This window comes from Leptidea sinapis, chromosome 33 (assembly GCF_905404315.1).
Source record: "Leptidea sinapis chromosome 33, ilLepSina1.1, whole genome shotgun sequence".
Taxonomy (NCBI): domain Eukaryota; kingdom Metazoa; phylum Arthropoda; class Insecta; order Lepidoptera; family Pieridae; genus Leptidea; species Leptidea sinapis.
In genome coordinates, this window is record NC_066297.1 from 7,780,509 (window position 1) to 7,807,019 (window position 26,511).

The 26,511-nt window shown below is 36.1% G+C and overlaps 1 protein-coding gene across 1 annotated transcript; it reads right to left on the minus strand.

The window, feature by feature from the left end:
• Positions 1-1,323: 1,323 nt before the first annotated feature.
• Positions 1,324-12,636, minus strand: LOC126974730 (mitochondrial potassium channel-like). Its single transcript, XM_050822338.1, has 6 exons — positions 12,270-12,636; positions 10,987-11,136; positions 9,564-9,726; positions 7,022-7,200; positions 5,353-5,428; positions 1,324-4,533 (listed from the first exon to the last, which is right to left on the minus strand). Exons 1-6 carry the CDS (start codon positions 12,522-12,524, stop codon positions 4,268-4,270), a joined length of 1,089 nt encoding a protein of 362 aa, XP_050678295.1. The 5' UTR covers positions 12,525-12,636; the 3' UTR covers positions 1,324-4,267.
• Positions 12,637-26,511: the final 13,875 nt, after the last annotated feature.

Consider the following 26,511-nt stretch of genomic DNA (forward strand, 5'->3'; position numbering starts at 1 on the left):
CTAGATAGAGCCTCTTGCTGCTAGACAACCAATGAAACAGGCCAGGAATATTAGTTTAGTGTATGTGATAAGCTACGTCTTACACTCGCAATTTGTATGTCACTTCGTGTTAGTGTAAGGGCAAAGCCAAATTGGCTTCGAAGAAACTGGGCGTCATAAATAGAACACGGCAATACTTCAAGCCGGCCCACATTCTAGTGCTCAACAAAGCGCAGGTCCGGCCACACATTGAGTATTGCTGTCATCTCTGGACGCACCCCAGTATCAGCTCGATTCATTTGACCGCGTGCAACGCAGAGCAGCTCGAATTGTCGTGGACCCAGTGCTCTGTAAACGGCTGCATCATTGGCGTTGCGTAGAAACATCGCTTCATTGTGTGTCCTCTACCACATTTGTCACGGGCATTGTTCCCAAGAGCTGTTTCACCTGACTCCTGCCGCTGAATTCCACACACTTCGCACGCCACAAGTTAGGATATCATCCCCACCATCTGGATGTGTGGCGGTCCTCCACAGTGCGGTTTTCAAGGAGCTTTGATGACTTAATGAGCTTCCTTGTGCCTTCAAAAATAGCGAGTTCAAAAATGACACCTTCCTTAAAGGCCGGCAACGCTTCTGTGATTCCTCTGGTGAAGAGAGAATGTGGGCGGCGGTGATCAATTAACACCAGGTTGTTTGTACGCTCGTTTGTCCTCCTTTTCCATAAAAAATAATGTTCACTAAATTAAAAAATAACGTGCACTGCACATAATAGAGGTTAACAGTAAACCTCAATTTTATTCGACGTTTTCACAGCAGTGACAGTCTATCCAGACATATGAATGATCTAAGCTTTAAACATTGTTTTTTCTGATCGTTATGCAACCTGGTTCTATATTATAAAGGATATTTTTGCGAAAATAATATAACTCGCCACAAGTTTCTTAAAATTTATTGGACGTCTTGCACATGAACTGACTAAACCGTATTTTCTACACAAAATACTACGGACATATTGTATGCTAATTTTATAGGTGTGACAGAGCGATATCTTAGTCAATTTCGATCTGCCCATCATCGAATCTAACTGGAAAGTAGATCCTGTAGATGGTGCCACAACTGGACAATGGAATACCCAATGGCAGCACCATGGCGTTAGAGCGTCAAGAGGCGTAATCTCAATTCTAATCCCTTATTATCCACAAATTAAATTTTAACATTAAATCCGAGTAGAAAGGGAAGTAACGGTCATGCCACATAGGACGGAGCCTACGAAATTACTTCGTCCATCTAATAATTTATATTCTTTATCACTTCAGGTGCTATTATCTAAATAAAAAACCAATTAACGTAATTAATAATTTATTGTGATTTTACAAATTTAGCAATTCACTTACAAACTATAATATACAAAGAAATTTTAGTTACCACAGACTATTATTTACAAATATTTTTTATTAGTCAAGTCCGCATTCCATTATTATGATTATACCTATTATAAATGTTAACCCTTAAATGCTCATTGTCCCAAAATTGAAAATTGCATTAATTATTTTACTATTTTAATTTATCGATTTGATGGTTTTAATATTATATTAGTTGTATATTAAGGGAAGTGACTTAGCCATCGATCTTAGGTAAAGGATTGGTCTCCGCTGCGCTCCAACTAGATACCGCAGGCGTAGTCGCAAAGTGCGGGCAACTGCTAGAAGTATATGATAGGTAAGGTTCAAAAAAGAAAGGTTCTATCACTCGCCCAAAAGTTGTGAAAGAATACAACGACCATATGAGGAGTGTGTATCTCATGAATTCCTTTCTAGGCAGGTACGGAATATGGATGAAACGCGAAAGTGGTACATGCGCACAACGGCGCCTATTTCAGCCGTGAAGCAGTAAAGTTAGTGAAATTACTGGGCAAATGAGACTTGACAAAACTTATGTCTCAAGGTATTAGCGCAGTTGTAGTGCCGCTCAGAAGTTTTGGGTTTTTCAATAATCCTGAGCGGCGCTGCATTGTAATGGGCAGGGCGTAGGCCAACAGCTGTACATTCTGCTCGTCTCGTCCCTTAATGTCATTAAAAAAATGCACATATTTCATCACCTCCTTGATTTACTTTACTGCCATAAACGCCTGGGTTCTGTACATAGTTGCAATACCTACTGCAAAAAGGGTCATATACCAATTCTTGATTAATCTTGCAGCAGTCAGATTAGAAATAGCTGATAGTTTATGCAACTACGGTACTGTCAGACAACTTACAAAAGAGCGTCCCAGTAATAGGTGAATAGGGCGGAACCAGCTTCTTAAAAAAAGTGTGTGTACTTATGTTTGCACGCAAGAAGTTAAACTTCTTTTGCCTAACGAAGAAAAAATCATTAAAATGATTTATTCCTCGTGCTATTCTACGTTTTTAGAAAGAACAATTTTGTAAAAATCTTGCAAAGATGGCTTTGACAATTAATTATTAAATAATAAATACGGGTGTATAGGCTTAAACCCTTTGCCTGTCCTAATAATGGATGAAAAACCAAAAAAAAACGTCAAAAATTTTTAGGAACCAACTTCAACCTGTTACTTTTGTGTTACAGTGATGCGCGCGCATCTTAAAACTTCACTCTCATCATTTTTTCATTATGCGCCTAAAGAAGTATAACTTCATTAAAATGTTCTTGCCTCGTGTTCGCGTCCACCCGCGTTCTAGTGCATGACTTAGTGTTGCTACTTCCAATGAGCGTATAGCGTATAGAGCGACTTTGATCATTACTGGCACGAAATAAGGTGTCGATTTGAATGAATGTTTACTGTTATCTGTCAAGTTTAAACTAATTTATACGTACCTATATACAAGGCCGCTCGGACATTTTTGACGACCTTTTAATATTCGATTGTCTTGTATAAGTATAAATATTTTCGTAGAACATAATACTTAGGTATTCATATTGCATGTACCCACACAAGCCACAAATTATGATATAACCTATAACCACAGACACAGTTAATTAAAATGACAAACACTGACCCTTTGTATTAAAAAAATAACAACAAAAATATATAATTTATTTTTCAAACTACATTTTCTTGTAAAATTATATCACTAAAATCTAATATATATAATTATAACTGCATATTAGACATAAATTAAATCAAAGCGTTAGTTAACTGCATTCATACAGGTTATCACTTATTACACTTGGGAGTACACAGGTGTTCAAAAATGCTATCTAACCTTTAATCTTGGACGAATTAATTGCAGGACACGTTTCGAGGACCGGTTACTGAGCCTAATAGCCCCAGTAATAAAAATAGTATGACACGAGATTGGTGCACTTTTGTGTTAAAAAATGTGAATTGCCACATGTAAGTACAATTTCAACCCAATATATAAGCAATCTTTCGAAAAAATAAATAAAAGTTTATTTATCGCATATTTAAAAAGTATATGTACACAGTAACTTTTTATACTAACCCCCATACTAGGCGTTGCCTGTGTCGTGGGGGAAATAGTTAAATTAACAAAAAATATACAAGCGGCTAGTGACAACAAGCTGATTACTAAAACTTAACCAAAGAAATTAAGAAATAAACTCCAAGTAGTAACTAAACAAATATTAATTCTGTATTTGTATGAATACTTTCGTTTTCCATATTTAAGAATAAATGCTACAGTAAAAATAATATATCATATTTAGTTTTCAAAAATCTGCGTAAGCTGCGCGGCGCGGCGGCTCAAACGAATAAGGCGGGCGTTTATTATTAATACAAAACTTTCGTTTTTGCCGCCGCCCGCCCGCCCCTTCTCATGGTACATGAATGAAATGGGTGTGTGGGCAAAGAATAATTAAAATGGCTGCAGGCCAACTTTTTTTATGTCCTGATTTCCTGAAAATCAATATTTATTTGATACATGATACCAATATACGCCTTAAGATGTAGTACAGGATTTTTTTAAAGTCCTGTATAATTGCGTACGCTAGCACGGTATTTGTATCGAGAGTGCAATTTAGGTTGGATTATATGATTAGATTATTCACTTGTCATTTTTTATTCGTTATTTAGATTTGAAAGAGCGACATCTCTAGTTAATTTCCAAATATGCAAATATTGGACTTGAAAAGGTTATCAATTACTGTAAAGAAGATCCTGTAGATGTGATTTTAGACTTGGAATAACTTTACATCGGGTTTTTAAATAAGACAGCTTGGGTTGCGTGTAGTGCTTAATTCGTCCAAGACCATATCCCTGCGAAAGTTAGACCTACCCTCAAAATGAAAAAAGTGAACCCGACCAATCAGCTGACCTTCCCGATGATATTTCCCAAAATGAAACTGACACACAACAAAATGCCGACATATGTCACAATTTGATTGGCTGGATGAGTGGGGATTTGGTTTATCTCCCAGTGTTTCTGTTCCTCGTCTAACTCGTGGTGGACGTCTGACAGCGCTTTGGCCAATTCGGCGTCAGAATTTGCGCTGCTCTGGGCAGAGGCTGCGATAAGCTTCTTTAAGTCCCTTATTTGTGTTGCTATTGCATGCTCTTGGTGATGTATGTGCTCTGAAAATAGATAAAACATAAGCTGTGTTATTACAAAAGAGTTACACATGTGTTGAACACTCGTATTAGTAAAGTTATATCACAAATCTGTATCTTTCTGCTTTTTAGCGTTCAAAAATCTAATAATGCTTGTCTAAGTTGTATCTAACCGCTAGCGGATAGATTATATTCATTTTTAGATTTAGGTTATATGACAGATAGATGACAGCTGTCAAAAAATGCGTTCCGTTCCGTTCCTTTATTTGTTCCTGTATACTTCAGTTTATATTGTGCTTAGTGACATTTTAGTTAAACACAAGCTAAACACTGTTTCGTAATAGAAAAAGATAAACTCCATTTTAGACATCGTTATTGTTAGGTCACTCACGTTGTTATAGTTTGATCACTGTTTATCAAAACACGAGTCTAAGCCATTTTTTTTTGTAATAACATAGAAAAGGTGTTATTTTTTTTCAGTTTTACAGAAATGTAATCTATCTCCCTCTCCTTTGAACACTGATACAGTTACACAAATAAAACTGAAAGCAAAATTTTATGAACGATGCGGAACTCGAACATGCGACCTCTGGCGTTCCGTGCCAGTGCTTTGCCAACTGAGCCAACCGTTCGAGTGACGTATCGTTGATAAAATCTTGTATGCTTTGTTCAACTGATTAAGCCAAAATCTGAGAGTTCTGAGAGAGAAGAAGCGGCGCAAGAAACTCTCGTACACAATATTACGTAAACATGTACGTTGTTAAACACTTATCTGGTTCTCAATCTGCGTTAGTCAAATAAGTAGTTTTTGTGGTGTTAATAAATAAAAAAAAACATACTAACCTATAAGGCAAGACTGCTTACTGACGAGATTATTAATATTTTCCTGCATCAAACTTAAATTACTGGCAAGTTGTTCCTAAAACAAAAAAAAACACTTTAATATACAATATTTTTTTTCTAGTTCTTCTTTGTACTATCGACGAAATTGAATTGTGGCCCACTTAAATGTTATTTTCCTACAGTCATAATATACAAGTAGGTCGAAATTACCTTGAACATACATTTCCTAAGAAAATACATTTACTTACTACTCGGTTACATTATCTCTGGTCGATGACGTCACATCGTCGGTTTGTTACGGTGTGCAAAACAAGCATCACTAGGATATAATTATTAATAAATAAACTACGATTTAATTTTTCCGTATTATTTATTTATATAAAGGTGTTATGTTGTGATGCTGATTTTATTATTATAATGATGAAAAATCAATGAAAGAATCTGGGTCTTAACCAGTTTTACTTATAAAAAAAAAATATTTTTCTTGCAGCACTATTATAGTTACTGATCACCACCTACTGTCAATCCTTTTATACGAGTAACTTGTGGGTGAAGTAAAAAAAGAAGGAATCGGTGTCACCTTACATAACATACAGTGAAGCACCAAAACAAATCCGGTTAACGTGTAAATACATAGCCCTACTTATAAATACTAATACAAGCCGATCCGCAGCCATTATGAGATTTGCCATCGTCTGTGACAGATTAGTTTGCGTCGCAATAAAATATTTTAAAAATGCCGTTGTGAAAAAGTGTAAAAACAATAAGTATTATAAGTATTTGTGGCCATATAGGGAGAAAACTTCAAAAACAAAGCAGTGATAGCATGAAAATATCACGACATGTACCTAATGGTAATGAAGCTGCAAACCGTACTGATGCAACGGGACGAGTGTGAGGGGGTGAAAGGGGAACGGGAGGGGGCTTCACGTTCCATCAAGATTCAAAGATATTATGGTCGTGTAGTAACTGTTATAATTTTATTTGCCACTGACAGTCCACTGTTATACAATATTTTTCGTGCAAACATAAGTCTCTCAAAATATAGCATACATAGATATAATCTCAACTATAATGAAACGTGGATCACATTTTGTTCTTCAGTTGAGACCTTTAATACTTCTTCTTTAAGTCTACTTTTTACAATATTCTACCCCCTTAAATTCCCCGTCCTACCGTCCGTACGAAAGAGCGTACAGGTCACGACGCTTGCTGTCTTCGGCAGTCGAAGCAGCAGCCCCAGCACCAACTGACGTAACTTGGACATGAGAAGGAGCCAGAGTGTCGACGCAAGTCGGTTCCCACACCAGCGCCATTTCCTTCCCCGTGCCCAAAAGCCACCAGGGTCATTCCATCAGGACGCTTGCCATCGCGGTGGTTTTTTTATGGAAAAAGGAGGACACACCGCCTCCTATATTCTCTTGCAACACTAGAAGAAAAGCAAGACCTTTGCCGGCCCTTTAAATTGTACTCGGTTTTTTTGAATGTCGTATCGTTCCGGAAACACCGCACAAGGAAGCTCATTCCACAGCTTGTTTCACACGGAAGAAAGTACCTTGAAAACCGTACACATCCAGATAATAGGGATGATATTCTAATTTGCGGAGTATCGTGCGAAGGTGGAATTCGGCGGCAGGAATCAGGTGGAACAGCTCTTCGAAACACTGACCTGATAAGCATACTCAGTTTTCATAGCTGCCGTGATGTCCACACTGTTAGTGTTGCCACCGCCCGCTATTGAGTACAACACGCTCGCACTTCGCGCCATCTGTTGTTCCATCATCTCTCTAAACTCCGCCATCTTGAGTCTGTTGTTTATGGTCGAACCCGCTATACCCAGCACTGTGCCTGAAATAAAGCATATTTATTCACTTGTGTATGACTGGGGTCTGTATTTGTGTACTACAAAAAAACGTGCACGTTTTGCGTAAAATTTTTACATTAAAATTTCCTACCTAGGTATTTATTTCCTATATACTAAGTAGGTTTGATTATGTCGTGGCATACATTACTATCTGCAACTAATGTAGGTTTGACAACGAAATAATATTGATTTAATATTACGATAACATACCTATTTAGACTAAAGAAAATACTGAGCATACTTATAAGATGACCTTATATTAGGTGGGTACAGTTTTAGGTAAAGAAGTCAACCCTAATGTCGTCAGAAGAGGTAAGCGTCACGCGATAGAAAGAGAGCCAAATCATTTCACTTTGTTCATTCTATTCTATTCTTCCTACTGTTTTTTCTGTGTAAGTTATACCACAAGTATGCCAATGTCACGTTAAGGTAAACCACCAAGCTAAGAGTATTTGTTTACTAATTTTAATGGTAGTGATCGGTGCTAAAGATTGAAACAAGTTTTATTTTCTTATACCTGAAACAAATATACATGCTGTTAAGACTATAAAGGACATACACAAATTACTTAAACAATTACATATAAGTACTTAGTGATATTTACAACTTAATCTTATTTATTTTAATATATTTACACAAAATCTATACAAAAAAACTAGGGAGAGGAGACATTTAAAGGAAGTTGGGCGGGGAACTTCAGGAGGTATAAAATTGTATAAAGAAGGTTGCATTAAAGGGCAATTGAAGAATAAATGATCCACATTTCCTTCATCTAGACCACATTCACAAAGGGAATTGTCCCTAATTCTTAGTTTAGCTAAAAATACTGGAGTACAAGCATGATTAAAACGTAAACGACAAAGAGTTGATATCACTGACTTCTTGGGAATTTTAAATTTGGAGAACCAAGATTTCTGAGGAATTACAGGTTCTAGATCTCCATAAAATTTGCGTTTAGAGTTTTTGGAAACTTGCCATATGTTGGACCAACTCTCATGCATCTTGGGTTTCAGGATGGTAGAAAATTTTAGAATATTGGAGGGAACCTGTTGCAGTAGCTGACCTCGGACAGGCATCTGCATTTTCATTACCAAGGATGGCTGAATGACCTGGAATCCATGGTAAAACAATGTTAATATTGAGGTCGAGCATTCTTTCAAAGATTCTCTTATTTTAAGTATAATTGGAAACTGACTTTTTGACCTAAATGGATTTGATAGTATTGATTGACAGCAACTTTTGGAGTCTGAAAGAATAATAGAATTGTTCATGCCATGAGACTTAACAAACAAAATAGCTTCAACTATTTTGTTTGTTAAGTATGGCAATTGATTCCCCAGTGAAAACAGAAGTGATAGATGGGCAGCTGTAACTGAGTATAATTCTTGTTGAAGGAATCCATGCTGCAGCACAAACCGGACTCATGTGTGTTTTTGAAGCATCAGTGTAGATTTTATGCATGTATCAGACTACATTATCTGAGAAAAAGTTTTATTGGCTTCTATGGAAATTTATCTATGCCTAAGTTTAAAATTACAGATGATTGGAAAGTGAGTGCATTACAAGGCATCGTAAATAGAGGCAATTTAGAATATTGGAAGAGGGGGTTAGAGAGGTGGGAGAATAGTAAGTAACTGTGGAGAATGCAAGGTCTTTTGTCTTCAGAAATACTATTATTATTGTACAAAGCAAATAGTTGGTCAAATTTTTGAAGCAAGGGATGCCAACAACATTGAGAAAAAAATTATTAGCAAGAAATTGACGGCGAAGTGAAAGGGGAGGTTCCATACACTCTACTTGAATGGCATTAATGGATTTCATGGCTCCTAATATTATGTGTAAGCATTTAGCCTGAAACTTTGTCCATTTTATTCAGACCTGCTTTATTTCCTGGGATCAAGAACATAGTGCCGTAATCCATGTGGCTGTGAATGATTGCATTGTACAATAATTTTTGGGTAAAGGGGTGAGCTCCCCAACAGACACAAGATACAGAGCGCAGGATATTAATGTAATTCTCACATTTCTGTGACACATAATCAAAATACTTTATGCCTGATAATTTTTGATCTAACCGAACCCCCAGAAACTTAACATTGGTAGCAATTGTCTCCCGCCGCCATGTCAGTGCTCATGTAGTGTATTATTTACATGTTTCACCCACCCGTTTTGAGGTTAGAATTTTATTGGTTATTTTCTTGAAAACTGTGCAGTACCTTGTAATAAGAGTGGCAGTATTGTAATCGTGGACCAAAGCTCTAGCAACTACATCTTTTTTTAGCTTTAAATTCGTGCTAAGAGCTAAGTCTGTAAGCTGAGCTAAGTTTGGTAAAATTAAATGAGTCACCTAATATAGACGCGACGATGTACCAGTACTTGTTCCTCTCAGCATGAGCCCTTTCCCGCTCGTGGCCCAACTTCACAGCGGCGGACATCGTCGCGAATAGCTCCCTCTCTTCTCTCTCTGCTTTTGAGAAGAGGCTGCGTATCGCTCGCTCTTGTATTATCAGCTGTGAAAAATATACTATATATGCACCATATTATGCATATCAAATGAAAGGTTTTGCTGAGAAGACGACAAAAAACAATAAAAAACTAACTTTCTACCAAAGTTTTTAGAAGGTAGAACACACAAAATGTTTTTGAAGTTGTACTGTGTCTAAGTGTCTTTGGGCGTGTTATGAAAACATGATGAGAGTGAAATTTTAAGATGTGCATCACTGTAACAAAAATGTAACAGGTTGAAGGTGGTTCCTAAAATTAACTGATGTTTGCATCATCCATTATTTTTTTTTGGTTTCTTCATCCATTGTTAGGGCAGGCAAAGGGATCAAGCCCATAAGCCATTCTTTCTAAGATTTCTACAAAATTGTTCTAAAAATGTAGAATAGCATGAGGAATAAATCTTTTTAATGATTTTTGCTTTGTTAGGCCAAAGAAGTTTATCTTCTTGTGTGCATACATAAGTACACAGACACTTTAAAATTCCTGCCTACCATAGAATATTAATAGCACTACTATATAGAAGGATCACTCCCAAACAAAGGCACAAGTTTAGGTATAGAATATTTCCTACTGTCACAACACTTACGTAAAATTAAATCTTATATTGTGACTTGAGTGTTCACATTCTCTTGGACCTAAGCAGCTTCCAAATCAGTTTGCCCTAGCCGCTGATATAGAAAGGTTGGATGGTAAAATTTAAACATAAATCTAATTCACAAATAAAATTTTTAAAAACTAAATTTTATGAACTATGAGGAATTCGAACCCACGACCTCTGGCGTTCTGTGCCGGTGCTCTGACCAACTGAGCTAACCGTTTGAGTACCGCCTCGTTATAAAATTCTGTTTGCTTGGTCAATTTCCTAATACGTAAATATTGGGGTTGAGCAGGTTATCAACTGTAAAGTAGATCCTGTTGATGAAGTCACAACCTGAGAGTTGAACAAAGCAAACAGAATTTTATAACGAAGCTGTACTCGAACGGTTAGCTCAGTTGGTCAGAGTACCGGCACGGAACGCCGGAGGTCGTGGGTTCGAATCCCGCATCTCTCAATAAATTTAGTGTTTTTCAAATTTTATTTGTGTATTAATCCTAGAAGTGAGGAGTATCACTTTAAAAAAAAATAACATATTGTTTACAGAAATCGAATTGTATATATAAGTAATGTGTGTATAAATTCAATAAACAATCTTTAATTTTATCTTTTATGATTTACTTTTGATGTTTTAATCAAACAGTTAAAATTATAAATATATTATATATACCTTATGTTCCTCTGTACATAAATGAAGATATTTGTCATCGCCTTTCATAGTGTTCTGCATTTCTGCATGCAGTTCTTTAAGCCTGGACTCAATTGTTGCCAACTCCCGCCCGAGTTCACGCCTTCTATCCTGAGCACCCACAAACCTGTCCTGAACTGTTTATATTAGCATATTTGTGACAAGGCTTAGAAAATCTAATGAAACCAATCTAAAAGTGGGTGGAAAAGCATCTTTACAACCTATCATAAGTCATGGATCTGTAAAGATCAGAAGCTGCGCTAATATTAAGAGATGGGTAACTTTTTACTGTAAAAGCTGGGAGTTTTGTATATGTTCTTCTCCCCATGTGAAAGCCCCTTTACAAACTGATATAGCTTCACAATGTTTACCAAGTGTTGTTGCAATATGTTATGTTATTATCACTCCCTATGGTAATTAGAGGGGAATAAACAAGCAAATGGGTCACCCAATGTTAAGTGATCAACACCACCTACAATCTTCTACAACACAAGAGGATTCAAAGGAGTTTTGCCAGTCTTTTTTTACTCATAAGTATAGATTAAACAGTATCAGATGGAAATGGGTTCAGGCCACATTTCACTTTATGCAGATAATAGGTGGATAATTCGGGCATCTAGCATGGACCTGTTGACAAAAGGTGTCAAGGTAGACCCAAAAGATAATGGAAAGATGATATTGTGGTTGTTGCTGGAAATAACTGGCTTGAGGGAACAGGTGACGGAGAGAAATGGAGGAGGCTTTCACCCAGTAAGGTTCTAGGATTCCATAGAAAAAAAAAAGGGTTTTCTCTTAAATCTTCATTAATTCAAAGCTTCATTATTATTATAAGTATAGGATGAACAGTTTTGGTTGTGCTATTGCTACCTTCAATCAGGTGTCCCTCTGATTGAAGGCAACTATAGTGTATTCAAATTTAAATGTTTCCACTCACACAGTTGAGTTCAAATATGAGGAAAATAGCATGTGAATACCCATTCTATCTCATTTGAATGGGTAATAGTAAATAATCGAGTTAAGAGTATTGGTGACATACAAAGCAACATGGAAGTCTCATATCACATTATATTTGTAGCAGCAGTACAGATAATTAACCTATTTATAAGATTTTCTGTTACATATTATTAACTTAAAGTGTCATTATTTATTTTTTGTTTTATTGCATCATACATAAGAATCAAAAATAAAGTCAAACTATGTACTGCGTACTCTGATGATGATCAATCTAAGTCTGTGATAAAGAAGCTAACAGATGTTTTACTAACCTGAGCTTCCACAACAGTGTTTTGTATAGCCATTATCTCTTCAATACCTGTAAACTTCTCATATTTGGAGACTAATTCCTTCACTTTGGTCGTGATACTTTCATGCTTAAATTTTTCAGCAATCTCGGATACTTTATTAGCCGGCACATATTTGGTTAGGAGTTGATCCACCTTTTCTCTACTACTTGCATTTAATTGTGATATATGAATTTTGTCTTTCACCTGTTGGGCTATTTTCCGGAGGCGCTCAGCCATGATGTCATATTTTCAGTCGATGTATTATGTATCTATAGTTTTCAGTCTATTTGAAACGATTGAAATACATTGCAAATTGCGGATTCATCTTAACTTTCGGATAAAAATTAAAAATAACGTAATGTCAATTGTCAAAGTCATGCTAGAAATTAGAAATTTGACGTTATCTTAATTTTTTTTATTGCTTGAGATGGATGGACTGACAAGACAGGACTGGAATAATTTATTAGCAACTCGATTAAAATAAAATCTACCTAACCAAAGTAGGTACAAAGTGGAAGAAATTAAACGACTAAATATTATATTAGCCACTCAAAGAAAGTCTTGTATGCATTCATTAGGCATTCTCGATTCGAGTCGAATCTAATAGAATTATCTCGTTGTTTATAATGCAGTAAAAATTCAGTAAGCCAAAAAAAATGTATGAAGCGGAAATTTCCAGACATTAAATATTCTGCGATTGTTTTCTCATATTTTTTTTCTGTGAAATTCTGTTTTACTTTTTCAAGGTTTTATTTTACGACTTGATTCAGATATTTTTTAACTGAGTAACGTAGCGTTACCTCTGTCTGAATTTTTTTTTGTAAAATCTTCAAGTGCATTTGTTTCTATATCTGCAAAATTATGGAGAGCATAATTATCCGCCACTTCTTGGTATACCAAGAAGGTGACCAGCTGATCAACGACCGACAGTACGGCTTACGACATGGTCGGTCGGCAGGCGATCTTCTGGTATACAAAACACATAGATGGGAGGCGGCTATTGAAAGCATGGGGAAGGCCTGGCAGTTAGCCTAGATATAGCGAGAGCCTTTGATCGTGTATGGCACAAGGCGCTTCTCTCAAAACTTCTATCATTTGGGCTTCCCGAGAGCTTATACAAGTAGACCTCCAGCTTCGTCACTGGGCGCAGCATAAGGGTCGTTGTTGACGGTTATTGCTCGAACCCGGAGCCCGTGAACGCTGGAATGCCCCAAGGCTGTGTGCTATCTCCCACGCTGTTCCATCAGCATGTCAATGATATATTGGAAAACTCCGACATACGTTGTTATGCAGACGACAGCACTGGTGATGCCGTATGCACGGGCCATGCAGGTCTCTCTCAGGAAATCGTTGACCAGTGCCGGGAGAAACTTGTGTCTTCTATCGAGTCCTATCTTGAGAAGGTCGCGGAATAGGGTAAATTGAACATCAACAAACCAGAAGACTCAAGTTTGCGCGTTTACCACTAAAAAAACCCCATTTGTCGTATCACCGCTCTTCGACAACACTTCCCTTAAAGCCTCGCCTAGAATCGGAATACTGGGTCTCGAAATCTCGAGCAATTGCCAATTCCGTGGCCATCTGGAGGGCAAAGCCAAATTGGCTTCGAAGAAACTGGGCCCCATTAATAGAGCACAGCCATACTTCAAGCCGGCCCACACTCTAGCGCTCTACAAAGCGCAGGTCCGGCCACACATGGAGTATAGCTGTAATCTCTAGTCTGGCGCACCCCAATATCAGCTCGATCCATTTGACCGGGTGCAACGCAGAGCAGCTCCAATTGTCGAGAACCCAGTGCTCTGTGAACGTCTGGATCACTTAGCATTGCGTAGAGACGTCGCTTCATTGTGTGTCTCCTACCGTATTTATAACGGGGAGTGTGAGAGGTTTTTAACCTGATTCCTGTCGCCAAATTCCACCGTCGCACGACACGCCACAAGTTAGGATATAATCCCCCCCATCTGGATATGTGGCGGTCCTCCACAGTGCGGTTTCCAAGGAGCTTCCTTCCACGTACTACAAAGCTGTGGAATGAACTTCCTTGTGCGGTGTTTTCGGGATGATACGACATGGGTAAAGAAAGCGCTTATATCTTCCTTAAAGCCCGGCAACGCTCCTGTGAGTTCTCTGGTGTTGCAACAGAATGTGGGTGAATGCATTGATCACTTACATCAGGTGACCCATGCGCCCGTTTGTCCTCCTATTCCATAAAAAAAATATTATCTTTGTAATAAATAAATGATTTATAGTGTTTTCAGGATTTTTTAGACGTTTGCTACGTTCTTAATCAATAACAACGCTATATTGACATGTTCTAATAATGTAAGTTTTCAAAGTTAGGTGGTATACTTCTTTTGGTTAGTTAGGGAAAAACTAAAATTATCAGATGGAATTATTACGATGCGCGCGCACACCGTCATGCAAATTCGACACCCTGACGTAAGCTTGTAAAGTGGACGATTTGAAGACCATTTGTATCATACTTCAGTCTCTCGTAACTCATATGTAAATGTAGTGTTTAAATTCTCTTTGCTAATACATCATCATCATCTACTGAACCAATGGACGAGAATTAAATATTTTTCTTTCTTTTTTTTTAATGAAAATAAGGGACAAGACGAGCAGGACGTTCAGCTGATGGTAATTGATACGCCCTGCCCATTACAATGTAGTGCCGCTCAGGATTCTTGAAAAACCCCAAAAATTCTGAGTGGCACTACAACTGCGCTCGTCACCTTGAGACAAGATGTTAAGTCTCATTTGCCCAGTAATTTCACTAGCTACGTCGCCCTTCAGACCGAAACACAGTATTGCTTACACATTACTGCTTCACGGCAGAAATAGGCGCCGTTTTGGGACCCATAATCTAGCCGGCATCCTGTGCAAAGGAGCGTCCCACGGAGATATATAAGCTGAGAAGAGCATAATTTATGACTTTACAACTCAACTTTTAGTCATGATACTGCATTTTACAGTAGCAAAGTTATCATGTTTATATAAGTATACTTAGAATAGCTTTGCATTATAAAATCGTACAATAAAATTTATTATCTAACAGCCTGTGGGCGGTCGCTCCATTCCCAATCTGTGGTATGATTAAGTAAGTCTTTTTTTACAAGTAATCTTTACCACACAAACGTTATTTAACAATTCCTTTGAATTTCGTAAATACAATTATTTTTTAATATTTTCTGGAATCTTGTTGTAAAAGCATATACAACGCCCCACAAAATACTCGAGTAAGTTAAGTTTATTTTCTTCATGGTGTTTAATATTATGGTTATGAATTATTAGTGAGAGAGATTAATTTCTAACAAACTCACTTAAGTGCCTATGTACATACATAACATTATCAAGAATATATTGAGAGGCAACAGTCAAGATGTTTATTTCTTTAAACTTTTCTCTCAATGGTTCTTTAGTTACTCCTAGGTTATAAATAGCGCGAATAGCCCTCTTTTGTAGCACAAACATGGTATTGATATCGGCAGCATTGTCCCATAGCAATATACCATAGAACATAATATTATGCAAATAGCTAAAGTAAACTAGTCGCGCCGTTTCTACGTTTAATTGTCTTATTTTTTAAGTGCGTATACTGCAGAACTAAGTCTTTTAGCCAATCCTTCAATATGTACATCCCATTGTAATTTGGAATCCAGAGTATTGCAAGGAAATATAGCAGATTCTACCGGTAATATCACCTCTCCGTTTAAATAAAACTGATGAATAGTATGATACGTAAATAATGTGAATGATGGATCTCAAATGAATGTGGTGACTACTGAAATAACCATTGACAAGACAATAGGCAATGACGCCATTTTATGAAACAAGGGACGTCGTATAGATTATAGGGCTGTATTATTAACCTCGACAAATTGCTTATTAAACACACTTTCTCATCTGCGTACTGTTATATTTTTTTTTTCAGAAAATGCTGCAGGCTATTTACAAATTTTCACTTATAGATTATTACTGAAAATGGAACTGAAGATTTACTTTTCTTAATTAATTTAATTCTATTTTCCTTTAAGTATTTATTTTTATAAATATATCTTCTCAATAAATATAATTAAATATATTAAATATAATTGACTTGATAATTAGCCCTCACGCTTTCAAAATAAACACTACTTGACAATAAAACGTAGTTTCCAAGAGATAATTACAATTTGCCTTTTTATAATCATTATCCGTCTATGGATGGATATGACTTTTGAACTTGACCCAAGCTGAGTAGAAAATACACAGCAATTAAGTATAACACAACTGCATAACATAATGTAAATCGATTGAGTCTAACAAGCAGCGACAAACAGACCTGATCAAATAGAACAGACAGAAAGATTTTTTGCTATTTGATTTCAAATAGAACAACTCGAGGCAATTCGTAAACTAGTACCTACAGAGGGTACAGTGTTTCCAGTAACCCGTTTTGTTACGAGAATAGGATCGAAGCTACCTTATGTCAAAGAATAAATCTGTGCTCTGGTGCTAAAAAGGCCAATATCAATTTTTAACCGACTAAAAAGGAGGAGGTTCTCAATGCGTCGGTATTTTTATGTTTGTTACCTCAAAACTTTCGACTGGGTGAACCGATTTTGATAATTCTTTTTTTATTTGAAAGCTGGTACTTCCCGTATGGTACAATCTAACAATGGCATCTATGAGAAAACCATAAAAGTCTTAAATTTGCTATACGTATGTGGACGATAAATTTACGAATAACTCAATATCGAGCCAACCGATTTCGATGATTCTTTTTTTATTGGAAAGGATATACTTCAAAGTTTGGTTGGGTTCTGATTAAGGAATCCATGACAAAGTAACGGAACTCTTCAATTCTTAGGAGAATTAACGATCTTCGGCCGAATCTTTTTTAAGTCAATACTATGTCATCTACCGTAACGTAGTTATGGTCAAGTAATTGTCGTAGTCGAATATGATGATCAATGGAACTCCTTAACGACTTACAGAAAGGGTACTAAGTTTACAGTAACAAAATTGCAAAGCGCTTACGTTCGTTGCTGCATTGAACTTCAAATTCAGTAAAAATCAAAAAATAAAAAAATATCCCAATAAACAACCGACTTTAAAACACTATTCCAAAACAATAGATATAATATGCACTAAAAAGTATTAAAATAATTGCGTATCTTTATACAATCTAATTAATTACTTAATCTAATTCTAGTTACGATTATTGAAATTTTTGGAGTCGGTGTCAGCCAAGACAGGTTTGTAACTAGGTGAGATGTTCTGAGTCGTGAAGAGGCGAGAGGCGAGAGCGGGTCGTGGCGAAAGGACACCAATTCCAAAAATAACAATAATCTTAACTAGAATTAGATTAATTAATTAGATTGTATAAAAATACGCAATAATTTTTATACTTTTTAGTGCATATTATATTATAATTGGAATAGTGTTTTGAAGTCGGTTGTTTTTTGATAAATTTTTTTTTGCTCATAATAGTGACTTTTAATTAATAATTTTATTTGTAGATCACAATTACTAAATCGCGATTGAGACTTTATAATAGAAATGTATGTATTCACCCTTGGGAGCTGTTATTTTCTAGTGTTATAACAATTAGAGACACCAGTAAGAGGATTAATTGATAGTGACCATTTCAGCTCCAGACTACAGAAATAATAGTACAAGTGCTTATCCAAGTGTTTTCAGTTTTCTCAAGTGTTAATTCCGCCAATATTTGTCTTTTAAAGAATTCGACACGAGGCATCCTCAGGACATGTTGACTCGCCAAAATCGAGAAAGTCAGTCTCGTGCCAGATTTTTTAAAAGACAAATACTGGCGGAATTAACACTAAAGAAAACTCATAACATTTGGATAGATATAGTTTTCCGCAAAGTATGCTTAAAGTGCTTATGTCAAAAAAGTACATTTTGTATTCATGTATTAAAACAATTTTTTATTTTTTTAAAGTGTCTCACTCACTTCTAGGATTAAATACACAAGTTAAATTTGGAAACAAAATTTTTGAACGATGGGGTCTCCAACGCGCGACCTCTCGCGTTCCGTGCGAGCGTTCTTCCACTGAGCCAACCGTTTGAGTGACGTAACTTCATAAATCTTCATAATATTATGTCTATGTTCAACTATCAGGTTATGGCTTCATCTAGAGAATTTACAGTTGAAAAGCTGCTCAACCCCAATATTTGCATCTTAGGAAATTGAATTCATATATATTTTTATTATGAGAATTGTTATTTTTTTAAAGTAATAATCCTCACTTCTGGGATTCACACTCTCACAAGCCACAGCCTGATAAGAGTTCAAGTAATCAAAGTTCGATGAAAGAAGGTATTGGGGATCGCTCGCCCAGAGGTGAGAACAGTACTCCAACGATGGAACATTTCGGAGTAGCAAGTGAAAAACCATATTATGAACACGGACTAGTAAAAAAAGAAGGACTCTGCGCCGTGATATTAGCAAGTGAAGCACCGTTATGCTAGTGTGTGTGCGGTTACGGGGGATACTTGTTACACAACATTTTCTCCCTTAAATAATCATATATGGCCACAAATACTTATAAAGTATCGTTTTTACACTTTTTCACAACGCACGACGGCATTTATAAAATATTTAATTGAGACGCAAACTCATCTGTCACAGACGATGACAATTCTCATAATAGCCGCCTATCGGCCTGTAGTAGTGTAAGTGTGTGCGTGGGGCTATGTATTTACACGTTAATCGGCTTGTTTTGGTGCTACACTATTATGTAAGGTGACACGGAGTCCTTATTTTTTTACTAGTCCGTGATTATGAAATATGTTTTTGTGTAACCGAAAACCTTTCTAGAGTTCCCGAGAAAGCGTAATACTAAGTTGCTATACTTGTCCATTTTAAAGCAAACACATTAGAAAAAATCTGTAATCTTAAAAAATATGAAAATGTTTAATGCAGTAAGCTACACTTATGTTCGTACTCATCACCTTGAACTTGGCAGTCGCACAAGAGATAACTTATCTTCTGCTTGTATCAATCAACTATCACGTGTCTTCCGAGTGTTTCAATGCAGTTTCCTTTAGTTATATTAATAGCTTACTTACTATTTATACAAGTTAAAATTAACTCGAAATAGTATCGCCTGTGGAAGCTGTGAAAATATCAAGCCTCTTGATAAACGTAATCAAAAGATAAGGAATTAAGAAGATACATTAGTGGACTTTCCATACAAACTTTCTAGACTCTTTTCTTTTTGGTTTTTGGCTTTGGATCAAAATTATTTTCAAGTGTGGGCAGGGCTCATAATACGACGGACAGATGGCCGGTGGGGCAGTAGAGTCCTTGAATGGCGACCACGTACCGGAAGACGCAGTGTTGGTAGGCTAAACAAGATGGACACGATCTGCGGGCAACCTAAAATGAACTGTTTTGCTATTTCATCCCACGACGTCGTTAGAGCTATCCAATTTAGGTTGACATCAAATCAAGTTGCAAATTGAATCGCAATCTGTTTTAGTTCGTTGATGATTCGCACCACGAGGTAATATATCAACCAAAATTGTATAGCTTAAGTGTCAAAGTGAGCAAATCAAACAAAGTTGCTACTTTCTTAGCGGAAAGTGAATTGTGTTAATAACTTTTAAAAAATATTGAAAACATATATAAATCAAGGTATTTCAGTTGAATATTTTGTTTTTATGTGTCAATATGCAACTGTTGTGTAATGAGGGGTATTAAACATGAATGTGGGTTTATCTACACGAGGCGAAGCCGAGTGTAATAATAGTATCGTATGAGTGTTTTAATACCTAATTATCAGTATTATTATGCACTAGTTGCATACAAGAATTTATCTACACCCATAATATGAATCCTCTAAAAGATTCTGACACAGTTAGCTTACTGCTAACATTAAAACAGCCAGTTCTAATAGTAACCTTATATCATCCATTACTGATTATATACAAATAAATTAAGTATTAATGAAATAATTATTTATTTTAGTAGTTTTAGTAGGCATTTTGTGTAGTGCAATTATTAAAATGCACTTGAATATTATGTGCAGCGTTTAAAATATCCGGTGGTGTTCTGTCAAAACTTGAATCGCTCATATTTTCACGAAAAATGGCGGCGATTCGAATTATCTACTTTTTTTACGGCACGAGACGTTCTGGTAGTGTTGAACACGCGTAAACGAAAAAGTTATTTTTTTGAAATTCATACAGATACCACGCATCGAGCAAAAAGAATGTGGCTGTCTGTTGAAACTCTTTGCGCATGAAGGGATCGAAAAAAAAAACATAGGAGTGTTGTTATGAAATTCAGTACAACATTACAACAATCGTTTGGATGATGTAATGGTTATTAGGACTATGGGTGTTTTAATGTTGGCAATAAGCTAACTGTTTCAGAATCTTTAATAGAGGATTTAAAGCTTGGGTGTAGATAAAAATTATTACATAATAAACACAACAAGACGTATAACACGGGAACAATCGGATCCATTTGATTTGGAATTAATTCATCGCATATGGTTCGAGTTAGAGAGACAGACTTACGCAACGACTGTATAGCGTCATCTCTTCCCCACACCGCGGACCACAGACAAATTTCATTCGTTCATTCCTCCATAAGCGATTCAAACGCCTTTCTGTAATAGGCACGAATCTTAGCGATTCAGTGTAGGCACCATAACTGAATAGCTAATTAAAAGTTGATGGTAGGCCTTCTGGTCAAGATCGCCGGAATATATTGGATGAGGGCAGCGCAGAACCGATCGTCGTGGAGATCTTTGGGGGAGGCCTTCGTCCAGCAGTGGACGTCTTCCGGCTGATGATGATGATGAAGATCATTAACATCATTATCTGTGTTGATTTTTTTATTTTTTTTTTAATAGAGTACCTACTTCAAAAAGTGCTTAAAACGGCTTTATCTTATAGAATGCAAACAGAGGCCTTGTATACAAATCCGAAAGCAAATTGTTAAAAAATCAAAACTGTCCGATACAAAATATTTCCTACCCAATGACTTGTCAATATTGCAATCAGAGCTTCAAAGAGAGCCTTTTTATGCTATCACCCTGTTAAACCTATCTAAAAAAGGTTTTTGAATTGAAACTTCTTCAGAATCGTTGTGATTTCAAACCGGATGCAAAGAAAAAAACGACAGGTAAGAGACACAAATACAAAAATGTGTAGGATGAAGCCGGCAAAGAATGAGACAGAAATATGCATACTATTTTATTTTTATGTATGACGCGAGTAGGTATACCTTAATATATTCTTATGTAATACGCACGACTTATAACTGCATAGACACCAGGACAACATAAATATGGTAGCGGTGTTAGTAAAGTCTTTCATAGCGGTTGAAATCATGTGTCATTCTAGCAACATGTACCAGGACTTCATATGCAGTTTAGAGGTTCATGCAGGTTTCACTTCTGACATGTGTACTTTGTACACAAGCAATTTTTTTAAATAAATATCTTTGATTTCTCAATTACGATACACAGATAAATTCTCACAGTTCAAGTCTCAAGAACATATATTTTAGCCGCTCATGTCAAGGTAAATATGAAGTTACCAATAATAACTCAATGAAAGAGTGATTAGTTAGTATGTTCGCGTCATAAATAGTTATTATGATAAGGTATAAAGAGCCGAAATCATTAAAACGTATTATAATATAAATATGATTAGAAAAAACTGTTAAGATTTGAAAGAGCGACATCTCAAGTTATTTTTTGTATCATCATCATCAGCCGGAAGACGTTCACTGCTGGACAACATTGGTTCTCCTCCTACGTATCTCCTCATTTCTAATAATTTTAATAATAATTATATACTGATATATATTAAATACTCCGAACATAGCCCAATTGCCCTCTGAGAGAACATGAGCTTTTTATCAGGCCCATAGTTAGCGGCCACGTCTGCGTACCGTAAGTCATAACTGGCAACACACTGGTTGAAAACCTTCGTCTTCAGACACTGGTATTTGGGACGAGAAGATTTACGGAGCTTCCCGAACGCTGCCCATCCGAGTTGGATTCGACGAGTGACCTCATTCCCTCTTTTAATATTTTTTGTATACATAATCAAGTCAAGGATGTCACTTTAAAAAATAACAAAACTGTAGAAAAGGCGAAAGAGAATTATCTGCTGCAACCTGACACACTGAATTAATGTTAAGGCGCGGTCATACGTCAATATCCACAAAAATTGGTTTCTTAGTGAGTCGATTACAACATAACGCAATGAAAATATTCCGACGAAAAAAGTACAGTGCACGAAGAAGGACTTAACGAAAAATTTGAACCGAATAGAATATTAATATATAATTTGTAATATCAAATTACAAATTTGGAAGTTCGTATTCGAAAAATAAACTTTGGAGTCGAAAATCTCCGAATTTCTAGCTATAACGACATTCTTTTTTTAAAGAATTTAATAGAATTAGTACTTTTCTAAAACTTAAACCGAACAATTCAATATGTAAATTTTGAATAAACAAAAGAAAACCTGTAAAATAAATACCCATTTACAGCTTAGCCACATGATCAACACAAATATTGTACGGTTGGTTGTAGAGTTTACAATCCTAGTCAGTCCGCGCTTTATAATGATTGCGTTATTATAACAATAATGAAAAGACAGCTAGTGTTTGTCACTGTAGAACCACTGTGTACCAAAAAAACTGCCATGTGTGTAAATATATTTAATAAATTACCAAAAGAAATAAGAGAGAAGACAGTGTTAAATAGATTTAAATTATTAACGCTATTAAAAATATTGTTTTTACAGTTTAATACATGAAGTGGTAACTGGCACCAATACTATTTTTAATATTAAGTATACTTTTTTTATGATTATTTTTACTACATTATCTCTTAATATTATATATATATATATATATATATATATATATATATATATATATATATATATATATATATATATATATATATTATAATATTATAAAACGAAACCGCTAAAATATTTGCATGTCTGTCAAGACGAAACATGTGCCTACTCTTAAATTTGTAACAACTTTACTTGCGAAGGTTTCTGGCAAATGAAGAACTTACTTTGACTTTGTCCAACTCTGCGTAAACAAACGTAAAAAGCCTAATTCCGTTGTCCTTTCATCCCCTCGCGCCCGTCCTTTTGCGTCAGTACGGTTTGCAGTTTCATTACTGTTAGATACATTTTGTGATATTTTTGTGCTGTTTTGAAGTTTTCATAGTTACGTTCTTTTTAAGGAAAAGGAGGACAAACGAGCGTACGGGTCACCTGGTGTTAACTGATCACCGCCGCCTATATTCTCTTGCAACACCAGAAGAATCACAGGAGCGTTGCCGGCCTTTATGGAAGGTGTACGCGCTTTTTTTTTGATGGTACCCATGTCGTATCGTGGGGATGACATCCTAATATGTGGCGTGTCGTGCGAAGGTGGAATTCGGCGGTAGCAATCAGGGGTTTTAAACTTTTGTTGTTTACTGTACTTTCTGTTGTTCTGTGTCGTTATGATAGTACTGACAGAAATTTTAATAATATTTTTACTAAATCCACATTCTTTCATTGAATTTCATCATTATCTTAAATAATAATCAGTAACACAATACAACACCTTTACATCAATCTTTTTTTGTCCGCGATGGACTCCTAAACTAATGAACGGATTTTAATGGGGATTACTCCATGGAGTACAACTTGAGAGATATGGATAGTTTTATTTTCGATTTGGGACGCATAATTATTTTTATTTTCAATATCTGTTTTGTATGGAAATATTTTCTATGAGAGAATTTAGTGACGCAAGATTTGACAGTTCCGCTGTGAAACAATTAATGTTTTGAAATATTATTGGCAAATCTCTATAAAACAGTTTTTTTTTTATTATCTACAGAACAATGTCTGTCGGGGCAGATAGTTAATTATAAAATCGTTGGGATTCCGTTATTGGCAAAAAGTAAACGCTATTGCCAAAAGAAGAAAAAAAAAAAAAAAAAAATCATTGGGATGATTGTTTAACACCGGGTCCAAAGATAATAGAACCGGGTTGCAACTTTGTGTCACATTGAGGAATTTAACACTAATAAGAATAATGTTAACACGAGGAACAAACATAAACATGTTATGCCTACTACTCGGTTAAGTCGAGTTAGTAAGTCTTTTATTGGGCAATGTATATCTTTTTACAATATGATCCCAGAAAATGTACAAACGAATGTGTCACGAAATTTAAAAGAATTGTTAAAAAACGTCATTGTGGAAAAGGTGACTATAACATAAAAGATTTTCTTAATGATACCACTGACTGGAAATGAAGCGAGCACCCTCAGGCTCTTTAATTATAAATGTTTATTGTACGATATTACATTGAAATCCATATTTATTTAAGGCGCGGGCTGACTTAGATTGTAAACGCTACATCCAATAGTACATTATTTGTGTTGATCATGTGGCTAAGCTGCAAATGGGCATTTATTTTATTGGTTTTTTTTTGTTTATTTAAAATATACTTATTAAATTGAATAATTGTTCGGTTAAAGTTTTTGAAAAATACTAATTCTATTAAATTCGGCACTGCATTGTAATGAACAGGGCGTATCAATTACCATCAGCTGAACCTCCAGCTCATCTTGTCCCTTATTTTTATAAAAAAAAGTAGGTAATGCACTTTCCAACTATTTATATACTCCAGTAGGGTTACATTTCATAGGATTAGGTTTATCGATATCTTGCAATCGAAGAAGGTTCATCCCCTTTCCTGCCATCCACTGAACTTATCCCTGGGGATGTTGCAACTGCAACACCAGGGATGCGTCGGGATGCTCGACATCGTTAGTTTCCAAGTCCGTTGATCGTATCATTCTGTATTTTTTTTATGACAACAAGGCACGAGACTAGCAGGATGTTCAACTGATGGTAATTGATACGCCCTGCCCATTACATTGTAGTGACGCTCAGGATTCTTGAAAAGTCCAATAACTCTACGTGTCACTTTAACTGCGCTCGTCACCTTGAGACATAAGATGTTCAGTCTCATTTGCCCAGTAATTTTACTAGCTACAGCGCCCTTCAGACCGATACACAATAATGTTTACACATTACTGTTTCACGACAGAAAAAGGCGCCACTATATTATGGGTACCACACCCATAATCTAGCCGGCATCCTGTACAAAGGAGCCTCCCACTGGTAAATTCCATCCCATTGGTAAATTTCAATCTCATTCAGATCATCCATACATTTTTACTTTGTCAGCAGGCAGAACATCGTATCTTTACGGGAAATAACTGAACTTCGCCCCGTGGTCCTGCTAAAGAGAGAATACATGATCGTTACCCACGTGAGCTACCAACACAGGAGTAACTAAACCTTGCCTCCTTCTCCATTTAACTTCCAGAACTCCGAACTGGATGCTATATAGTCTCGCGATTGTCATCCACTGGCAACCCGTAGAACCGGGCAGAGTTTTCTATTGGCTCGCTAGCCATTAATAGCTATTGAATCGCTCCGGCTTCTGTTTTGCGCCATAATATGACAAATTCAAATATTTTTATTCAAAATATGACTCAAAATCACTTATTGAATATCAAAAACTACCATTAATTCAAAATGGTATGCCTCAGACCTGAACGGGCGCAAGAGACTCAGCGGGCTTTTTTTAAAAAAAAATAAAAATATGGATTTCAATGTAATATCGTACAATAAACACTTATAATTAAAGAGCCTGAGGGTGCTCGTTTCATTTCCAGTCAGTGGTATCATTAAGAAAATCGTTTATGTTATAGTCACCTTTTCCACACAAACGTTTTTTAACAATTCTTTTAAATTTCGTGACACATTCGTTGTACACTTTCTGGGATTATATTGTAAAAAATATACATTGCCCAATAAAAGACTTACTAACTCGACTTAAACGAGTAGTAGGCATAAAATGTTTATGTTTGTTCCTCGTGTTAACATTATGATTGTCAAAGTTTCTAGCTAATTCCTCAATGTGACACAAATTTACAACCCGGTTATAAATAAATAAATTTCGTTTATTTCAAAGATAATATACATTTTTTAGTGGTTGAGACTTCCCAGTAAGTTGTCTTAGGACACTGCCCCAAAAGATGCCACTTCGTGATGACCACGACCGCTCTGCCAAGAGTGTAATTATGTGTCGGAATTGCGTAAAACAATTACAGGACGAGGGCTCTCTCGTCTAGCTTCGAAGAAACTCATTGCCACTCTT